The following is a 20,465-nucleotide window of genomic DNA, read 5'->3' on the forward strand; positions in this document are numbered from 1 at the left end:
TCTAACACCCCGCACCTTAGTGGAGTAAATCAAGACCAAAAACGAATCCAAAGAAAGAGACTCTTGTTTCGTTCACTAAATGACGAAACTGAATGTCCCAAGAAACTCTCCCATTCGTATAGCACATAACCTCAGAGATCGAAGCCTCCCTTGTCCTACTAATGTTCTCTAGATGTTTTGGGAGCTCCTTTATTTTTTAGTTTCAGAACCAGGGGTGGGGGGTAGATGAGACTTCCTTATTGTTTGAAAATCCAGCGGGGACTCTGAGCAAACACCATAAAAATGCTTGCTGCTGTTCACATGGGAAGGTAAGCTATGTTTTTTTTTTTTTGTTTTTTTTTTGTTTTTTTTTGTTTCTGCTTCTCCAATAACAAACTTGTGTTATTGTTATATTATTGGGTTTCTCACTTATTTATTATTGTTTTTTTTTTTTTTCATTTTCATATGTATATCTGACTGTTGTCAGTTAGTGAATTATCATATGGTATGCATATTTTACCATAAAGACCATGCTGTTTGAATCAGGTTCACTGTCAGATTTTGATGCTGATTGAAAGAGGGAGTAAGGGTAAGGGACAAAGATTTCTTTTGGCCCTTCAACCATTGGAGGTCTTGTAGGTCTTTTTCAATGGTTTCACAGCAGTTTCCTCTTTACATAATTTTTTGATTTTAAGCAAAACTATAAGTTTAGGGCTTTGGTTTTGTAGGTTAGTTCATTAGTGGCTGGATATGAAGTAAGTCTATGACACCCAAACAAGAGAGATGGAGAATTTTTTCCTTGCCTTTTTACTGTTCACTAATTTGAGTTCCCTTTCCAAAAGAGAATGAAAATGGCTTCTGTCAAATTTCAAGCTGGACACAACATGGCACAAGTTAATGGCACCTCATTGTGAGACCTAATTGTGAGCGGTCTGCAACTATTACATAGTTGGATTTTTTCCCCATCATTTATTTTTCCTGTTAAATAAAAAGAAAATAAGAAAAAGAAAGACTGTTGATCAAATAGGTTAGTGGTAGTAAAGGGGTTGTCAATAAAAACGTAATCCTTCATTTGACTTTGTTAGGAAAAAGAATAATCTGATAGAGGACAATGAAGAGATTAAAATTCTGAAAGCTGATAAAATTACTTAAAGAAAATATTTATTCTCATGCTAAATTGGCAATGAGAACTGCGTTCTAGGGGGTGGGTTTTTCCCAATTTCTCCACCTAGCCCTTTCTTTTTCTGAGAGGTTTCAGTGTTGTTGTCACAGTTTTTTGTGAACATGCCTTGAATCAAGGTGAGCGGAGATAATCCTGATTGTGGTGTAATTTGATTGGTTTCAGGGATATAGTAATGATTTTGATCATAATTTATAGCTAACTCATGTTTCAAATTGTTGTTGTTTAGTGGGAGAGTTTTTGATTGAATTGTATTGTTGAGTTCATTTTCAAGCTGGACACAACATGAAACAAGTTAGTGGCACCTCATTGTGAGACCTAATTGTGAGTGGTCTGCAACTATTACATAGTTGGATTTTATCCCCATCATTTATTTTTCCTGTTAAATAAAAAGAAAATAAGAAAAAGAAAGACTGTTGAACAAATAGGTTAGTGGTAGTAAAGGGGTTGTCAATAAAAACATAATCCTTCAGTTGACTTTGTTAGGAAAAAGAATAATCTGATAGAGGACAATGAAGAGATTAAAATTCTGAAAGCTGATAAAATTACTTAAAGAAAATTTTTTTCTCATGCTAAATTGGCAATGAAAACTGCGTTCTAGGGGGTGGGTTTTTCCCAATTTCTCCACCTAGCCCTTTCTTTTTCTAGAGGTTTCAGTGTTGTTGTCACAGTTTTTTGTGAACATGCCTTGAATCAAGGTGAGCTGAGATTATCCTGATTGTGATGTAATTTGATTGGTTTCAAGGGTAAAGTAATGATTTTGATCATAATTTATAGCTGACTCATGTTTCAAATTGTTGTTGTTTAGTGGGAGAGTTTTTGATTGAATTGTATTGTTGAGTTCATTTTGAATGTTGGGTTGCCTTTTGGATTGGGAATTAATTGGTAAAGTATCATGTTCTCATGTGTGTAGTAGTTGAGAAGTTTCTATACGGCTTTTGAGCTTTAAGGTGTTTGTTGAATCTAGTGTCCGACTCTTTGTGTTCATTTAATTTCAGGACCTGGGGTTAGTTGCCTTTGTTTTGTGGGGAAAAACTGAGCTGGTTAGTTTGTGGTTTATGAATTTATGTTAAATGCTAAGATTACAAAATAGTTTAGTGTGCTAATGGTTTAGTGGTTAAAATTGTAGATAAATTGATATAGTTTGTGAGATTATATTGTGCTACCTTACAAAAGCCTAACACATCTATATATATCTATATACTATATAAAAATGGAAGTGCAGCATTTAAGGTTTTTATGCTCTTGTTGAGCCACATCATCGATCTTTCGTCATTCTTTTCCTTATTTTGTTTTTCATCTTTTTTTTATTTTTTACCAATATTAATATATAAATATTAAAATATTCAATAGTGCCCATGACTTCACATATTCTCTAAGCCGCTTGTCACTTATTAATCATAATAATTGCTACTATTTACTATTGGTTTATAACTATAATTGAATAAAAGCACTCATCAAATATTTTTTCCAACCTTTTTTTTTTTTTCCCACATTATCATCCAGGTTATCAATTTTTTTTTCCAACCTATTTTTCTTGTTCTTTTTTTTGGGGGGGGGGCTATAGCTCAAATTCCTACCTGTTAACATTTATTGAGCCTCTCCTTGGATTCGGGAGTTACTCTATCTCTAGCTCTACAGTTTCTCTCTCCGTCAATCCAAACTGTTCAGACTTCAGACCCCCTTCAGATGATGCAATTATATGGACAGCCACCGGTTGATCTCTCTCCGTCAATCCACCAATTGATTGGTATGGCCTTCAATGGGATAACTTTCTTGAGTGTTCTTTCAGTCATGCCCATCTCCTCTGGCTTTAGTCTGTCTGTCAAAACCCATATTCACGATCAAATGAGTGCGAGAGACATAGAGAGACTCTAGAGCTAGTGGAAGCACATGAGAGGCGCACATGAGTTTGGTTTTTTATGTTTTATTATTATTATTATCATTTTTCTCTCATTATTAGAAAAAGAATGTAATTCAATTGTAGGATTTCATGATGAACAGGTTTGAGTTTTCATGGTTTCAACTATTCAAACGTATTTTTGCATTTTGTCCAAATTTATTTGAGTTGGGCATGTTTCACGTTAGTGGTGATTATTCTTAGGAGTTTTTAAATACACTTACCATCAATATTTTCTTCATTTGATCTTCATGTTTGCTGGGAATTGCTTTTTGGTTGCCCTTCTCTAGAGTTGACTGCCTAGGAATATTGCTCTTAATATGTTTGCTATAATGTTTCTGTGTTTGATAATTGACCACAGTATGATGTTTTGGTTTTGGTTTTGGTTTTTGTTTTATAGTAAGGGCTTTTTGCATTTTCATTAAACAGAACATGCTATTGTTCTCTTTTTCCTGTAGTTTCATAGGCTTAACTAAATGTCAATGATTCAACCTTGCAATCATTGGAAGCAGTTGTTATAAATTTAGGGGACAGTCCATTAGAACTCCTTAAGAATTTGTTATGTGTGTTTACTTAATTGCCTTTTTATAATGTAATAAAATGTACTTTAAGCCACATTGAAAACACAAAGGTAATAAAGATCCAAACGCTTGAATGAAAGGAGCTCCAATGTTCAATTACTTGGAAGACAAACCACACATATTTTCACAATGATTATTATGTTTTGTTGGGTAAGTGACTGACCTTCTCGAAGGTGGTCATTTGCATGTGTTGAGGTCAAATTGGACACATTATGTTTTTGTAATTTTAACGTGTATATATTAAACATGGAGAAATTTTGTTTTTTTTACATCTAAGTAACACCATAAGTGGCCCTTGGAGGAAGTAATACTTGTTCATCCCATTAAGTAATACTTTTGTTTGCTTTGCCATTTCCTGTATTGGTACTGTAAAGATTTGAAGGAATGGGGCTCTGACTGTGTTTTTTATCACATTCTGGGGCACCCATATGTCTTTATTCTGGAGATGCTATTTTACATTATTTTCTCAGAATCTTTTGAAAGAAAGGGGAATAAATTTGTTATTTTCTTGGGTGGTGCCCTCATAAGGAGCCCCCATAATTTTCTATTTATGGTTCAGTACACATCAGCTACATTAGACTCTAATTTGTTGTTTATGGTTTAATTGGACTGTTTGCTGTCCCAGAAATTATGGGAAAGTGGAAGAGAAGAGAAATTAGAGTTTAAATCTTAAAATTCTTTGTTGTACGTTGTATAAAATTTGGGGTGTAACAGTTTAAACTTCTGATTTTGATTTTTTTTTAAGGAAACTCTTCAAAGTACATCAGCTTAAGCTGATTGTTGTGCTGTGGTTGGAATTGTTGTGTATTGGAGTTTAGCTGGTGGGAAAATTTGGGGATTGTTTAGCTTTTTAGAAATTGTTGAGGTCTGCAGAAATTTAAATAACTGACGAGTAGAGTGGCCTCAATAACTTTTTAAATTCCATTATTATAATAGTTTAAACTAATTGTTGTGTTCGCATTTGATGATTGCACTCTTGACAAGGGGATTGATCCTTAGATATCTTATTTAACCATCATAAACTTTATCATTTGAGCTAACTGAAACCCATCATATTCTTAAATTTGGCTGGCATGTTGTAACAGCTTCAAGTGATAAATTCTAGACTCAATGATGTATACAACTGTTGCTTTTTAGCACTAAGATGGATAGCATCTTATGCATTTTATTTCAAGGTCACAAATTCACCCCGCATAAGGAAAAACTTAACTGTGTGATTCGATTTGAGTCTTGTAGGAACGTGTAACGACACAAATTATATTGATAAGTACAAAAGACAGAGGCTACTCTCATCGATAACATTAGTTGTCTACCTCTTGATGTCCTCTTTTATAATTTTTTTCCCAACTATTAAAAAAGGGGTCAAAAAGTGCAAGGAGTCACTTCAAAATCATCATTTAAGCTTAAATAATTATAGACATGTTATTCTAGCTAAATGCGAATTTCATGTTATAAACAATGCATGCATTTTCGAATAAGTCTTTTATCATATCTATGGAGATGGTTTTTTAATTTCAGCCATTGAGGATATATGAGCAAAGACCATACATTCTTCATATATGTCTATAAATCGGTAAAATTTTCTTATGACGTAAATGTAAATCTCAACTATGAAAAATTGTTGGTGCAAATACAAAGAAAAACGAAAATAGTAGAAGAGATTGTATTAAAAAAAATAGATAAAAAATATTTGAAGGAAATTACACAACATTTTTTGGATTAAGACGCGACACTAACTCTCTTTGAGGAGATTCAAGGTCTCAATTGGTTGAGCTTGTAACTAGTATAGATTTTCTCTGACTTATCTTTCTCAGGATATAACAACCTAACAAATGTTGTATAGCTCGAATAGCCTCCGCATAAAGTGTTGAAGCCCAAAACTCTACAAAAAAGAACACATTATATTTTTTACAAGAATCACAATTTTTTAGTATATCAGAATGCTTGTAATTGTTGTATTTTGGAAAAAAAATTTAAGTCAGTCTATTTATAGGCTCAATGAGTCTCACAAAATTGATTACTTAAATTAATATAATTTATTAGGGTCATTATTCTAATAAAAGAGTCTCTCTCCTTATTAATGTGAGATTACACATTTTACTAATTCCTTTTCTTCTCTATTAATTCCCTCATCTTTACATTTAAGGTGCCAATATTTATTTATTTATTTTAATTATTTAATATGAAAATGATGCAACAAACATATCAAAGGATCAAACTACAAATAAAAAATTGACATATTCTTCCTAACATGTAAAATAAACTATTATTTCTATATTTTTTCTTTGCATCACACGAGTTTACGACTAGTATTAATATCGGTAGTACACCATTAGTTATATTACCAAGGGTATATGAGAAAGCAATGTTTAAAGTTTTGGTGAGTACCAACAACTAGAATTGATTCAAGATTGACTTACTCAATTGGGATCATCAAATTTTTATTTTTAAATTTCACTAATTGAAGCTTTTAAATGATTGATACATATAGGTAATAACGCATATGTAGTAGTTAGGAATAGTCAAAATGTATACATGAACATCTCATAATATTCAAACTAAGAAACCTACTATAAAATAACATTTTTCTCTTGATAATAAGTTTTGCCCTTTCTCTTTATTTATGGTATTACTAAGAAAATTGTAATGAAGATTTTTTTAGATTTTGTTGTTGCTCTTCGAAAGTTTTGGCTTTCTATATTTTAAGTTTAAAAAGTTGTTTCTATCTTGCTCTATCAAAATTAATTTCTATATTTTTAACAATTTCAATAAATGATGATTTTAAGTGGCTACTATGTATGGGTATATTTTTCCCTTGTACTTAGTAGGAAATGTCATAATGAATATATAAAACCTAAAATGAAAAATTAAAACCTATTTATGAGTTTCTCAAAAAAAAAAAAAAAAAAGAAACCCATTTATGAGATAACCCCTTTTTTTTTTTTAAGAAGCATTTATGAGATAACTATTTTTTGAGAAAGATTTAAGAGATAACCTTTGTTGCTAACAATGAGTTTTGCCCTGTCTTCTTATGGCATGTATAATGTAACGTACATATGAACATATTAGAATGTGAAACTTATGGAAACTATCATGGGAATTTTCTTGGTATCCATTTTTGTTCTTTATAATTTTACCTCCTACTTTTACTGTTGATAAGTTTTGCACCATTAAAATTAATCTTTATGTTTTCTATTGGGGTATTAAGGTAATTTGATGGAGGCTACTATTGTGATTGATATCTTTATATTACCAAATTGTGCCATAAAAAATAAAAAAATTTATATTTTCAATGTACATTTTAAACCTTTTTTTTAATAGAAAACTTGATGTACATTTAATTATAATCATTTAGGTGCCACTCATAAGAGATATATTACAAACCCAACACTTAGGGGAACTGGATGGATGATAATATATTTTATTCTCAAGTTCTTTTGACAAAATAAATTTCGAATAATAATTTTATACATGCTTGTTATAGACTTCCTTTTTATTTACTATATTCATATAAAAACTTTTTAAAAAAGAAAAAGAAAAGAAAGAAAGAAGTTGCTAAATTGGTTTTGCAACATTTTGATATTTTATCAATCTCGCTTGTCAATGGTTGGGACATTGGAAATTAAGAATGACTAGGTATTACCACCTTGCACCCTTGGTGCGGTAGTTACTCCGCAAGTATAAATGTTTGTGGGGTGTGGGGGTAAGGGCCGGAGTTTAAGTTTCCAAAAGAGAGCTTCACACACGTATACACTTAGATCAGACTAAAGTAAAAATTTTATCTTATATCAAAAAAAGAAAAAGAAAAAAGAAAAAAAGAATTGCTAGGCATTTAAGCTCTTTCTCTTGAATTGATTAAATGATTCCCCCCTCCCCCCTTCCCTCCCCTCCCTTTTTTTATTATTTATTTAGTTTTATGAAATTTAGTTTTTCCAGTTCAATGCTCTAATAACATGTAATAAAGTTTTGCTATTATGATCATTTACCGCATAGTACCTGCTCATATATTCAATTAGGTAGTACATGTTAGTGGATTCTAATTAGTTTAATTGGTAAAATCTCTGATGATTGAATAGGAGATTTGAAGTTCAATCCCCGCTTACACCAAAAATCAACCAATTGATATCTTGGTTTAAAAATAAAGAGTTATCATTAAAAGCAGACATCATAAGTTGAAACTTCCCTAGGGAGGTATTTACCATACCTTACATTAGATGGATTTTCATCACATTTCTTCATTGACAATAAGATCGTTAATTTATGTTAAGATTTCTTGTTGCTTACCTTTCATATTGAAATCCCACTTAAAAGTACCATTCAGCCCAAGGCTTGTAGATGGTTTTGCTAATTTGTTTGGTTTGTAGTAGGTTTAATTTATCTTAAAAAACAAGTTTTTATTCGCCATTAAGCGTTCACGCTTGGTAAAATAAATTCAACCGAATCTTTAATTATTCTACTTCATATTCTTTGGTCTTTCCATTCTCGTTCTCATTATCATTGTTCTCTCTCTCTCTCTCTCTCTCTCCCTCGGATTGAGATCTTGCGTGTACCCACATAAATACCATTCTCTCTTATAGATCTCAAGAACCACCACATAGATTTACGTTGTGCTGACCGATCTAAACAATGCGCATCACATCAATCAAGTTGCAGATCCCCACTTGTCCACCCATCCTTGCCACTAGATTGTTGTTCGTCACCATCATAGATATGTTGCTCATTAGGGTCCCCAATGACTCAATACTGCCTAGACAAAGCCCAAGAGTTTAGCTCATTTTGACTAATTCGACCGCCAAGCCATGGAGTGAGCGATGATTGTGTGTTTGTTTCGCATTAGTTACAAGGTTTTCAGACCCGGACCGTTCATTGAACCGTAAAAGGAAAATGTTCAAGGTTTTTGAGGTTGAATCGTAATGACGTCATAATTAATTTAACAATTAATTAAAGCCTAAATATAGATATTAAATTTATAAACTAGCAAAATTGACTAATATATCTATATATGTGAGGAGAATTTAATGATTTTCAAGCATATAATTAATAATTAAATAAGAAAGTTAATAAAATAAAATAAAATAATAACTATGAAACATTAAAATTTATGATTAATTTTTGAAGTAAAGTTGAATATCTTTGAAGGATTTAAATTATAATTTTGTTTTATTCTTTGTAAGAGATGGATAATTTAATTAAGTAGAATAAAATTATGTTAAGTTGTTTTTATTTAAAAAAAATAAAATTGCTAAGCGGTCCAACCCCGGTTTTAGGGGTTCAATCCTAGTTTTAAGGGTTCACGGAATTGCCACATATGCCCGGTTCTTTATGCTTAAAAAACCGGATTTCCATCTAGTTTTCAGTTTTCACGGTCCGACCTCCCAGTCCAGTCCGAGTCTGAAAAACTTGATTAGTTAGTGTGTTATTTCATTCCCCACCTGATTTCGAAGAATCAATTGGCAAATTGACCCCAAAACTAAGATCAATTGATATGGACAATTACAACCTGCCAAAGTATTTGGAAAGCCAAAATTTGCAAAGTTTAAATAACTTTGCCTAGCTGAGTTGAAGTAATTCCTAGGTACTTTCGAAGTATAATGAAATGGTACTTCGTCTTTTAACATTCAGGATGGGCTCATTAAATTCATAGTAAGTTTTATCATAAATATGAGAAGGTAGCGTCTATCATAAATGTGAGAGAAGAGAGCACCATTTCCCTATGCTCTAAAAATACCTAAAAATTTTCCGCTAAGTCAGAATCTTGTTCCAACAAACTAGCTTATGGCTAGCCTTCTTGCCCCCCATTCTTTAAAGCTATAGTAACTTGCAATGCATGGCTAATAATTTTTTTATTTATTTTTTTATACAAGATAGAATTTATACTCTAGCCTAATCTAAGTGTATATGTGTGTGAAGCTCCCTCTTGGAGACTTGAACCTCAACCCTTGCCTCCCACACCCCACAAACATTTATACTTGTGGAGTGACCATCGCACTAAGGGTATGCGGTGGTGGCTAATAATTATACCTTGCCAAACAATTTGTTCGTATTAATTTATCTTTCTCCAACGACTCTCTCTCTCTCTCTCTCTCTCTCAATAGTCGTGGGGTTGAGCTTGATGCAGTGATGATGTGTTTCAATTATAGGGATTCTTGGGGTTTTTATGGTTGGTGATGTGATTTTGGGATGAGCACCAAATTAAAGCTCCATTAGTGAGGTTTGACGTCTTTATGGTAAATATTAGGCATTGTGTTAGCATAAAGGTGTTTTTTATTTATTTATTTTATATAAAATAGAATTCTACTCTAGCCTAATCTAAGTATATATGTGTGTGAAGCTTTCTTCAGGAGACTTGAACTTCGACCTTTACCCCCCACACCACACAAGTATTTATACTTGTGAAGTGACTACCGTACCAAGGATGTGTGGTGGTGGTGTTTTGGGGTTGTTGGTCGTGTGGTAGTATGGTTCAATAAATGAGTTTATAGGGGTTTTCATGATTCATTATGTTATTGAGAAATGTTAACGGATATCTTAAGAGCATTTGTTAATGAGCCATTTTTAGAAACTTTTTATGGGAAAAGAAAAAAGTAATTGACTTTTATTAACAGTTTTTCATATTTTTTATGAGAGCGGTGTCAAAATTTTCTTAAAATAGTTTATTAACAAATGCCTTAAAAACATTCATTAATAAGACCCTATGTTATTTTGGGATGAGGCAGAGGTTCAACAAAATGGGTGGTGTCTTTGTGATAGTGTCGTTAAACCCACACACTCAACCAAATAATGTGCTATACCACCAAGAATTAGTCCAATATAGTTTTAGCTTTTATGTGTGATAATTTTGAGGGTTTTGGGTGGCATCTTTTATTAGAGTAATGTTACGGTCATAAACTATTTTACAATATTTTTATAAGCTGTTAATGTGACCAGCTTTTTATTGGTTTTCATCTAGGTCCACCATTAACGTTACTTTTTTATTTACCAATAATCACTTATTACATTAGCAGTTTGTAAAATTTTTTTGTAAAAAAAATTGTATCTCTAGTAATATTTTTTTGTTTATAGGTTTGAATTGTTGTTGTGTGGTTATTGTTGTGGTGGTCTTGCTGATTTAATGGTGGAGGGAGGGAAACTATATATTTAACAGAAAAGAAAAAACAATAAAGAAAGAGTATACAAATGGAATGAAAGAGTACACAAATGAAAAGCGCGTCAATTGAAATAGAAAAGTGACAAACTCTCTAAAAAAAATAGAAAAGTGACATTTTAGTAAAAAATTTGATAGTTCATTGAGAATGTTGTTAATGTTGTGGCTCCCTTCATTAATTATTAAATTTTTACGTGAAAAAAAAGTCATACTAAGGGGTTGTTTGGAATCCGCTTATTTTGCTGAAATTAAATTTTTTTTGCTGAAAGTACTGCAGATAAGTGTATAAATTAGTTGAAATAGTACAGCGAGACTTATGAATAGTACCAAAAAGTATAGTAATGCCCATAAATAGTAGCAAAAATAAGCTGAACAGTAAAATAAGCTGGTTTTTTTTTTTAATTTAGAATCAAACTCACACTAAGAAACTAATCGCTATTACTTCTACTAGAGTCTTAGTTTCAAACGAAAAAAAAATATAAGATTTGATTATGCAATCCTAAGACTAGCAATTTGAAAAAAACTTGGTCCTACACAATAAAATTTTGTAAAATTATTATTTATGCTTTATTTTGTTGTTGTCACCAAAACTCTATCAACCTGGAACTTAATTCTTCTAAAATTTTAATAAAAATTTTTGAAACATGACCTTACATAAATTGGGTGGGAACCAATTTTTTTTTTTTGGAACCTAGAAGCAAATTTCACATAATATATATTTTTCCAAAAGATAATTTTTCCACTTGATTTAAAAAAAAAAAAAACACAATGAAAAGACTATTATACCCTTCATCAAAAGACCATTTTTTTTTTATAGATACCTTTATCAAAAGACCATAATGTCCCATCTAAACCCTCCATATTTTATGAAATACCATGCATTTTTACCTTGTTTACTTACCCAAAAAAGAAAAAAAAGAAAAAAGAAAAAAGAAAAAAAAAAGAAAAAGAAAAAAAAAACCATGTTGCATTACTTGTGAAGTCTCAAAAGTTTATTATATAAGCAAGTGTTTTCTTAGTTTAAGATTCCATTAGCACTCTCTCTCTCTCTTCACACCGCCTTTGAGTCTCTCTCTCTCTCTCTAAACCTCTCTGAGTTCCAGTTGGCTTCAAATTTTGACGTGCTTTGGCTCGCAGATCTGGCTACCTCTGGTAATTCTCTCTTCCCCTCTACAATTCTTACAGTACCACGCACACACACACACTTCACCAACTTTGAACTTAAAACAACGCTGTGTACTCAAATTTCTCACTTTTTTCTCTCTCTCCGGAAAATCCGAAGAAAAATGGTGAGAAATGATTGATGAATTTTCAACTTTCAAGTCAGTTTGGGAAATGGGTATTTCTCTTTTTTGCAGTGTGTGATGCTTGTTTGTTGAGAATTGCCATGTGGGTCTCTCTGTGAGTTCTCTGTGGAGTGTATCACTCTGCTCTCTTCTTGTGGGTTCAGTGTGGGTTTGAATTTAGGGCTGCTTTGCTTTGATTTTAAGCTCCTATAGTTGTTTTCCAACGTGGCCTTTTTCTTTCTTGTTTCCATTTTCCTTTGGTCTTGTTTGGTATTGAGGAATTTGTGTCCTAGTTGTTCAAATCGTATTCAAGGAATCTTGAATTGCCCCTTTTTTTTTCTGAAATGTGTAATCTCACAAATATATGTGTGTTTATGTGTGTATGTATGTATGCATATATTTATGTTTATTTATTTATATGAGAAAGTGGTGTCTCTGCCTTTGGTCAAACTATTCCACTTCCTACTCATGAGAAATCCCGGAAATCTCATAGACTAATAGTGTGGTGAATTGAATCACGGACCTCGGGATATATATATCTATACATATGTATCATGTACTTGTATATATTTATCTAGTTATCTTTGTAGGTATTTAGGGTTTTGAAATTGAATTCTTCTTTCCTGTTTAGGGTTTGTTTATTTTTCCTGTGAGGATATATGCACATTAAACTGAGGAATTGTGGATTTCCACTACAGTATATTTGCACATGAACACCTTGTATTTGCTTTCTTCAGTTTTACAGTTTGATTAATAATATTCTTATTACCTATAAAAAAAAGAGAAATTGTGAATTTCTGCACTGTTCTCAATTTTGATACACATGTACGTGTATGTATGTACATTTACGTATGCGCGTGTGTGTGTATATATATATATTGTATAGTTATACATATGTGAGAAAGACGCATACCTAAAAACATAGATATACGTGCATGAATAATTAGATTGGCGTCAATGTGTGTGTGTGTGTGTGTGTATATCTCTATATTTGGGAATATATGTAAGTAATTTAGCTAAAGTTTGTCCTTTTATCTTTTTCAAAATTATTGGTTATGGGTTTCCTTTCTTTTAATTACCTCATTAGTTCTCGAGGACGTCCATCCTTATTGCAACAAGAAATCTATAGCGATTACGTATACTTTCTTTATTTGGTTGATATAAGGGATTCTCCACATTGTTTACACCAAATATTTTCTTGGCAACGTTAATTAAAGATTGCTGCATTATTTCAAATATACCAATTCATTCGTTTTTGTCAGTATCTTTCGGATCATTTAGAGATTTCATACAATGGGCTATGTGCATTAATTTTACATTTTAAACATCAGCCTTGAGTCAGATTTATTAAACGTGGATTTAAAAAAAATAATACACATTCACAACTCAACGCTTACTATGCTCATTTTTTAATCTTACTTTTGGTTTGTAAAATTGCTTTCATTAGGAGATAGTTTATTGGAAATAGGTATTGAACCAAGCAGTTTGTATGACCATTTTACATACACAAATATTTTCATGGGGTTATACCTTTAAGTATAGCTTGACTGCCGATTTGGGGTAGGGAAGATAGAGATAACCTATGGAATCTGATATTTGTTTAAGGCATCCTGACCACCACCGAGAATTGAGTGCATTGAACTAGAAAATGAACATAGTGCTTGTAGCTGTATTCATGTCAGTCAAAGTCAGTTAAAATCTTTTGATTTGGGAGCTGAAACTATTTATTAATTGACGTCTGTGCTAAATTATAAAATGCAGCTATTTGGAGTGTTTAAATTAATACTGTTTAAGTGTGTGTGTGTGTGCGTTTTTTTTTTTTTTGGGTTTTTGTTTGTTGCCCGAATAAGCAGCTATTTATCTTTATTTTTTGGGTGATAAGTTTTTCGGTGTTGAGCAATAACCTCAAACATCAATTCTGAAGTTTGATCTATTTGCTTGCTTTATTGGTTCAAGTCAATTGTATACCATACTTAAATTGGTTGCTTTTAACGAGAAATTGATGTTCCACTGATTTGCCTATCTCAAATAGGAAAAAAAAAAAAAAAACTAAATCAAGAAAGGATTAACTCAGCTAAAAGGGGTAGATGATTGTTGGCCTGGAGCTCTTGCCGAGCCTTGATCTATCAATGCTGCAATAATTTTTCACTTGCACCTTAATTTTTTTGTGGACTGGGGATGGGGGAAGATGCCAATTGTGCTGCAAGCCCGTTGCACCATTTTTTTTTTGGATTTTATTTAATTTTTATATTTCATGTGTATGTTTATATATTTTTTAAGCTTATTCCTTAGAGTAGGTGCCACTCTACCCCTTATTCGTTATGCTAAGCTTGTTCCGTAGAATGTTTATCCATCCTACTTTATAAGCTATGATTTGCAGCATATTATATTTGACATTGGCATTTAAGACACGTGCATTGCACGCTCTTCTTGGAATTTATAATAGAATTCACCTCCATTTACTTCAAATTAAGGGTGTAATGCAATTTTTTCGTGTAAGTAATATTTAGTTATTTTTTAATTGTTTTACTATCTATGATTCTCTTGCAATCAAACAAACACTTAAAAAATACAGCTATACATTTTTAATATCTTAAAGCCATAACTTATATAAAAGAAAACTTACTCATAAATATACACATATGTTTCCATCTCCTTGCCTCCAGATATTTTGGAGTTGCTTTGTCCTTGCCAAAACATAAAACTTGTTTCTAAATCCAAAAATCATAGCCTTAAATTCGGAAACTCTTGTGAAGCTGTAAGCTGGGTGAATAGAGCAAATTTATTTATTAAATTCAAATTAATTGTAAATTTTTGATGTGCTCTTGTACAGGGTAGTTGGTGATGTTTTCCCTTAAGTAACATTTAAAAAAGAAAAGGGTTCTTTTTAAGTATCTGTTGAAATTGCACTTATCAAAAACGTATCTGTTGAACTTGTGACCATTTTAAGTATTTGATTGTTTTGTTGTAATGGAATTTTTAGATCTATCTGGAAAATCCTGCCTTTGAAAATTTCTGCTTTTCTCTCTAATTATAGAATTTATTATGTCAAGTTACGTAATATCCCAAAAACTTAGGCTATTGAAAATGATGAATTTATTCATAATTCTAACACTCAACCATCGCGCAACCTTGGCGTGATGGTTACTTCAGAAGTATAAGTGCTTGTGGGGTGTGAGGGACAAGGGCCGGGGTTCAAGTCTCTAAAAGGAAGCTTCACACACATATTCACTTAGATTAGGTTAGAGTAAAATTTCTATCTTATATATTAAAAAAAAAAAAAACTAAACAATCAATACCCATACTCAACCCATTTTTCTTTTGTTGGGACCTGCCTGCCCACTTACCTAATGGTATATTCACATGGTACCACAATGATCTCAGATAAGCACAATAATATAAAAATGAATCTAGGAAAAATTTATTAAGTAAAGCCCTGAATTAAAAAAAATGCCAAAAATAAAAATAAATAGCAAATTCCAAACTACAAAAATGTCAAACAAATTACTCACGAACTTAATCAATCAAATACATGCGCGTGCACACACATATAAACAAAATTAACAAAAATTCTTTTAATCTGAATAAAAAAAATTAACAAAAATGCATTGTGGAGGAATTTAATTGACAAGAAGTGTGGTATCTCTAGTTTTCTGCATTCATTATATGCTTTCTTAATAGTTCTCATTATGTAAAGAAATCTATTAAGACCTATCGCAATGCATTTTTGTTAATAGTTCCCATTATGTAAAGAAAACTATGTTTTCCAATCTTTTGGGATACATTGGGTTTTATTGGAGAAGGTGATAGACCTGCTTCTTGGATGGAGGAATATGGTGGGTAAGCACTTGTCGGACATTTGGAATAAGGGTTCCTTTGTATTTGATGTGGTATATGTGGAGGGAATGCACTCGACACATGTTTGAGGATGTGGAGAGTACTGGGAACCAGTTTTTTGCCAATTTCCCTGGCTCCTTATTTGATTGGTCTTGGCCATGAGGCTCTATGAATAGGGTTTCTATTGCTGTGTATTAGATGCTTTGTTTTTTTGTATACAATTTTCTCTATTTTGCAATTCTTTTGGCTCTTCGTGTTTTTTTTTTTTTTTTTTAATAATTTTATTTATTTATACATGAAGTAGTCTCTCTTTAATAAAATTATTCTTATCTATCAAAAAAATAAAAGTACAGAAAAATATAATTTAATGAGGTTTGAGATGAACAATCAAAAAATAATGAAAACTTTTTTCCAATCTCAAATTAATTATCAAAATTAACAATTAACAATTAACATTACATTTCATTCTTCCAAAACCCCGGAAGACAGATTCTGGTGAATTTGTTTCTTTAAATGCAAGACTTCTATCAAAAGCTTTAGCAACATATAAGAAGAGGCTGGTAATGAAAGAGAATATGATGATAGAGGACTAAATTGATGTGAGACTTGTGAAGCTATTTAATTGTTTGATTAATTTTTGCACAGTCTTTCTCACATATATAATATAAATATTATGAATATTTGTATTTACATGTTTTAATTTTTTAGAGATAGTAAATTGTTACCTTTCCTTATTCCCTCATAGATGTTAGAAATGAATCAAAATAGAAAGGCGTATACCATGTAGACTACAGAAGCTAGTTGGTTCCTTAAGAACCAAATATTAGAGGGATTGGTTTATATTTGTATATAACCATCTGAACACTATTCTTGAAAAAAGAGAGGAAAACACTGCTCAAAATACTCATGGAATTAGATAAATTATGGTTGGGAGTGAAGGCAATTGCGAGTTATTTATCACAGTTACTGTAGGTATCTTGATTATGCATAGTACATATTCAATTGTCCAAAAGGGGAAAAATAGGGCAAAATTAGTTAATTTATCTGTAATTAAGAATCATTATATTTTCTTAGTTTAATAACCTATATGAATTAAATTTTACGAATTTTATTAGTATTCACTTATTACTAATAGATGTGAATCTAAGGGAATTTTTGTCTTTCTTCCAGAATATGAGTAGCTTGGTAGAGAGGCTTCGTGTTAGATCAGATCGGAAGCCAATATATAACATTGATGAATCAGATGATGATGCTGATCTTTTGCCTGGAAAACGTGGGACAACTCAGGAAAAATTTGAAAGGATAGTCAGGACTGATGCGGTTTGTTTCTTTTACTTATTTTTTCTCCTATCTTTAATCTTTTGCCTCAATACTGTGCTTGTTCTCTTCTTCTTGTTGAATTTTATTTACCTGTTCTATGGTTATAGTTTTACACTAAATGGCTAATTTCAAAGGATGGTATAGTTATTACCTCTATCAAATAATTTTCAAGATTTGTTTGCCCAACTCAGACTTTTGGTTATGCATCCAAATGAGGTGCTTTAGTATCAGTTTCATAAGTACCTGAAGAATTTTTTGCTTTATATATTTAAAATATATCATAATTTAGTATTTGTAAGAGAAAAAAAAAGTCTAAATTGAGTTTTAGCTAATGATGTCTCTTCATTTGGATAAATTGGGTCAGAGTTGAATATTAAAAAAAATAAATTGGGTCAGGGTTCTTGTAGAATAGGACTTGTTGACTTCAACTTTAAACATTTTGAAAGGAAAATGTGATGCAGAGGAAGATTTGGACCCCTTTTTAGTTTGGCGTTTGTAACCTGAAAAATATTGGCTCTATTGAGATTGTTTGTATAAATATGATTTAATGTGTTCAAAGCATAGTTTTCATTATTTCTTGAAGATGTCTGAACTTTGCATTGATGACAATAAAGGATGGCGTTTTTTAGACATTTGGTGGAGATAAGTTTAATTTATTTTTAAATTTTCATGTTATTTTGTTCATGTCTAGTAGTCACTTTATTTTTCTTATATATATAGCAATTTTATTAACTCTAGTTTTTTGGCCTCTTATTTTGGTTTTTGTTGCAAGTGTTTCTATATTTTGTTCATCTAAATGAATAATATTAATTTTTTAAGTTTCTTTCTTTTGAATAGAAAGATAATTCATGTCAAGCCTGTGGGGAAAGTGGGAATCTTCTTTGCTGTGAAACATGTACTTATGCTTACCATCCTAAGTGTTTACTTCCACCGCTGAAAGCTCCTCTTCCTGGCAACTGGAGGTGTCCTGAATGTGTATGATTCCATTCTGGAACCTTTGTTTTTATTAAATGATGTACAGATAGTGTATTTGTGGTGATAACTGCTAATAAAATGTTGTACTTTTGCAGTTTAGCCCTCTAAATGATATTGAGAAGATATTGGACTGTGAAATGCGCCCTACTGTTGCTGATGATAGTGATGCCTCAAAGTTGGGCTCAAAGCAAATTTTTGTAAAACAATATCTTGTTAAGTGGAAAGGATTATCTTATCTGCACTGCACATGGTAACTTCACGGTTAACACTTCTACTTATAAAATGTTAGAAACCTTCTCTTTTTAGTGGCCATGCCTTGTAACCTTAACTCGGCCCCCCCCTCCTTTTTAATGAGTTCTTTTAACCTTATTTCTTTCCTGGATCTTTTGTCAGTTTGACAGTTTTCATTTTCCATTTTCTTTTTTCACCTCAGGGTGCCAGAGAAAGAGTTCCTTAAAGCGTTTAAGACAAATCCTCGTCTAAAGACGAAAGTAAACAATTTTCATCGTCAAATGGCATCAAGCAATAACTCTGAGGAAGACTTTGTTGCCATTCGACCCGAATGGACTACTGTTGATCGGGTTCTAGCTTGCAGGTTCTACTATCTTGAAATTTTTTCTTTTTTTTTTAATTTATTGAATATAGGATGAAGTGCTTCAGTTCTGTTTTCTGAATTAAATGATTTTAGACTTCCTTTGAGCTAAATTTCAATGCTGCAGAGCTTGAATGTTTTAAAAGCTGAAGTTTTACTTAAAAATAAACCCAATCTTGAAGTGTTTGTATGTTGAGTCTCAGGCATCAATTTTGAATTTGATTCTAGTGATTTAATAACTGGAGTTTACTCTTGCTTTTCATTCAAATCATTGTGTTGGTCTTATTTGTAATTGTATATTAAAATGTAGAGTTGTTCTTTAGTTTGTTTGATTTCGCAGGAGTTTTTATTTATCCAAATCTTGTAATGGGAAGTTTTATCAGAAAGATCTATCAATCTTATTATTTTTAGATGTTAGTATTCTCACCTCTTGTATTATTATGTAGTTTAGACTTCATCACAATCCACTTACTGCAATTATGCTAGACTAGGGATAACTCCCTGTTTTCATTGTAGATATAATCCTCTGATATAATGATTATTTAAAGTTGCATGGCTGTTTCCTTGCATGTTTTTAGTTCTGCCATGGACTTCATATCATATATTGCATGGGCTCGGTGTACTGTCCCATTATATATATTTTGTATGTTTTTAATCCACTCATTCTTTTTCATGGATGATCATGATTGTAACTCCCTCTCAGCGTGTGTAGACAAATCTCTTTCTAATTAGTTTCTTTAGAATTCTTTATTAGTTTCCTGAATAACTTTCAAGTCTTGCATTTGCAAGTAACTAATAAAGATTCTTAAAGAAGCTAATAAGCTCTGTATACATCACTAATGATATGTGCCTTTGTGTGCCTGCTTGGCCATTTCAAGGCTGTGGCTAGTTTTGAAGTTCTCTGTTTTGCTTTGACCAGTTCTAGGTGAAAAAAGGGTTGATTGTGTTGGCTAGAAATGGGGTGCGCTCACATCTGTTTTTTTTGTTTTTGTTTTTGTTTAGGTTATAGCGTTTACCAATAGCTCTTTTTGTTTGGTCAGAGTTTAATCAATTTTTCCACTCCTGTTGGTGGTGTTTCTATCTCTTTGTTACCTTATCTCTCATGCTGTCTACCTATTTGCTTCCTTATGTTCGAACCTTATTTATTATCATCCATCTTAAAACTTCCATCATAGCATGTTGTAGGACAGACTAGATCAAATCACTCTCATCTTGTACAATATGAAAATAATCTTATGGAGAGTTTCATACTTTCATCTAACTATTATTTTATGTCTCATCAGGTTCTCAGTGAACTTATTATCAAATTTCCTTATTGATTTATTTTTCATATATCATTTTGATCAGTTAGAACACTGTAATGGGAAATGATTGTTGAATGTGGCATTGTTTGTTGAGTGCTGCAGAGGTGGTGATGATGAGAAGGAATATTATGTGAAGTGGAAAGAACTTCCCTATGATGAATGTTATTGGGAGTTTGAATCTGATATTTCTGCATTTCAACCAGAAATAGAGAGATTCAATAGAATTCAGTCTAGGTACTCTAAAATGTCTTCTAGTAAGCAGAAAAGCATCCCTAAAGATGCTATGGAATCAAAGAAGAAGCAGAAAGAATTTCAACAGTATGAACATAGCCCTGACTTTCTTTCTGGAGGTATGTCATTTGTCTGA

The 20,465-nt window shown here is 31.9% G+C and overlaps 1 protein-coding gene across 1 annotated transcript in view; it reads left to right on the forward strand.

Annotated features, from left to right (window-relative positions):
- The first annotated feature begins 11,806 nt into the window (after window positions 1–11,806).
- The window catches only part of LOC142610519 (CHD3-type chromatin-remodeling factor PICKLE), a 31,976-nt gene continuing 23,317 nt past the window's right edge, over window positions 11,807–20,465 (forward strand). The window contains exons 1-6 of the mRNA XM_075782333.1: window positions 11,807–11,936; window positions 17,078–17,227; window positions 18,065–18,202; window positions 18,298–18,452; window positions 18,636–18,797; window positions 20,201–20,448. Coding sequence (XP_075638448.1) covers window positions 17,081–17,227; window positions 18,065–18,202; window positions 18,298–18,452; window positions 18,636–18,797; window positions 20,201–20,448 — 850 coding nt within the window. The 5' untranslated portion in view covers window positions 11,807–11,936; window positions 17,078–17,080. The remainder of the gene's footprint in view (window positions 11,937–17,077; window positions 17,228–18,064; window positions 18,203–18,297; window positions 18,453–18,635; window positions 18,798–20,200; window positions 20,449–20,465) is intronic.

The sequence above is a fragment of the Castanea sativa genome, chromosome 1, assembly GCF_040712315.1.
Source record: "Castanea sativa cultivar Marrone di Chiusa Pesio chromosome 1, ASM4071231v1".
Taxonomy (NCBI): Eukaryota; Viridiplantae; Streptophyta; class Magnoliopsida; order Fagales; family Fagaceae; genus Castanea; species Castanea sativa.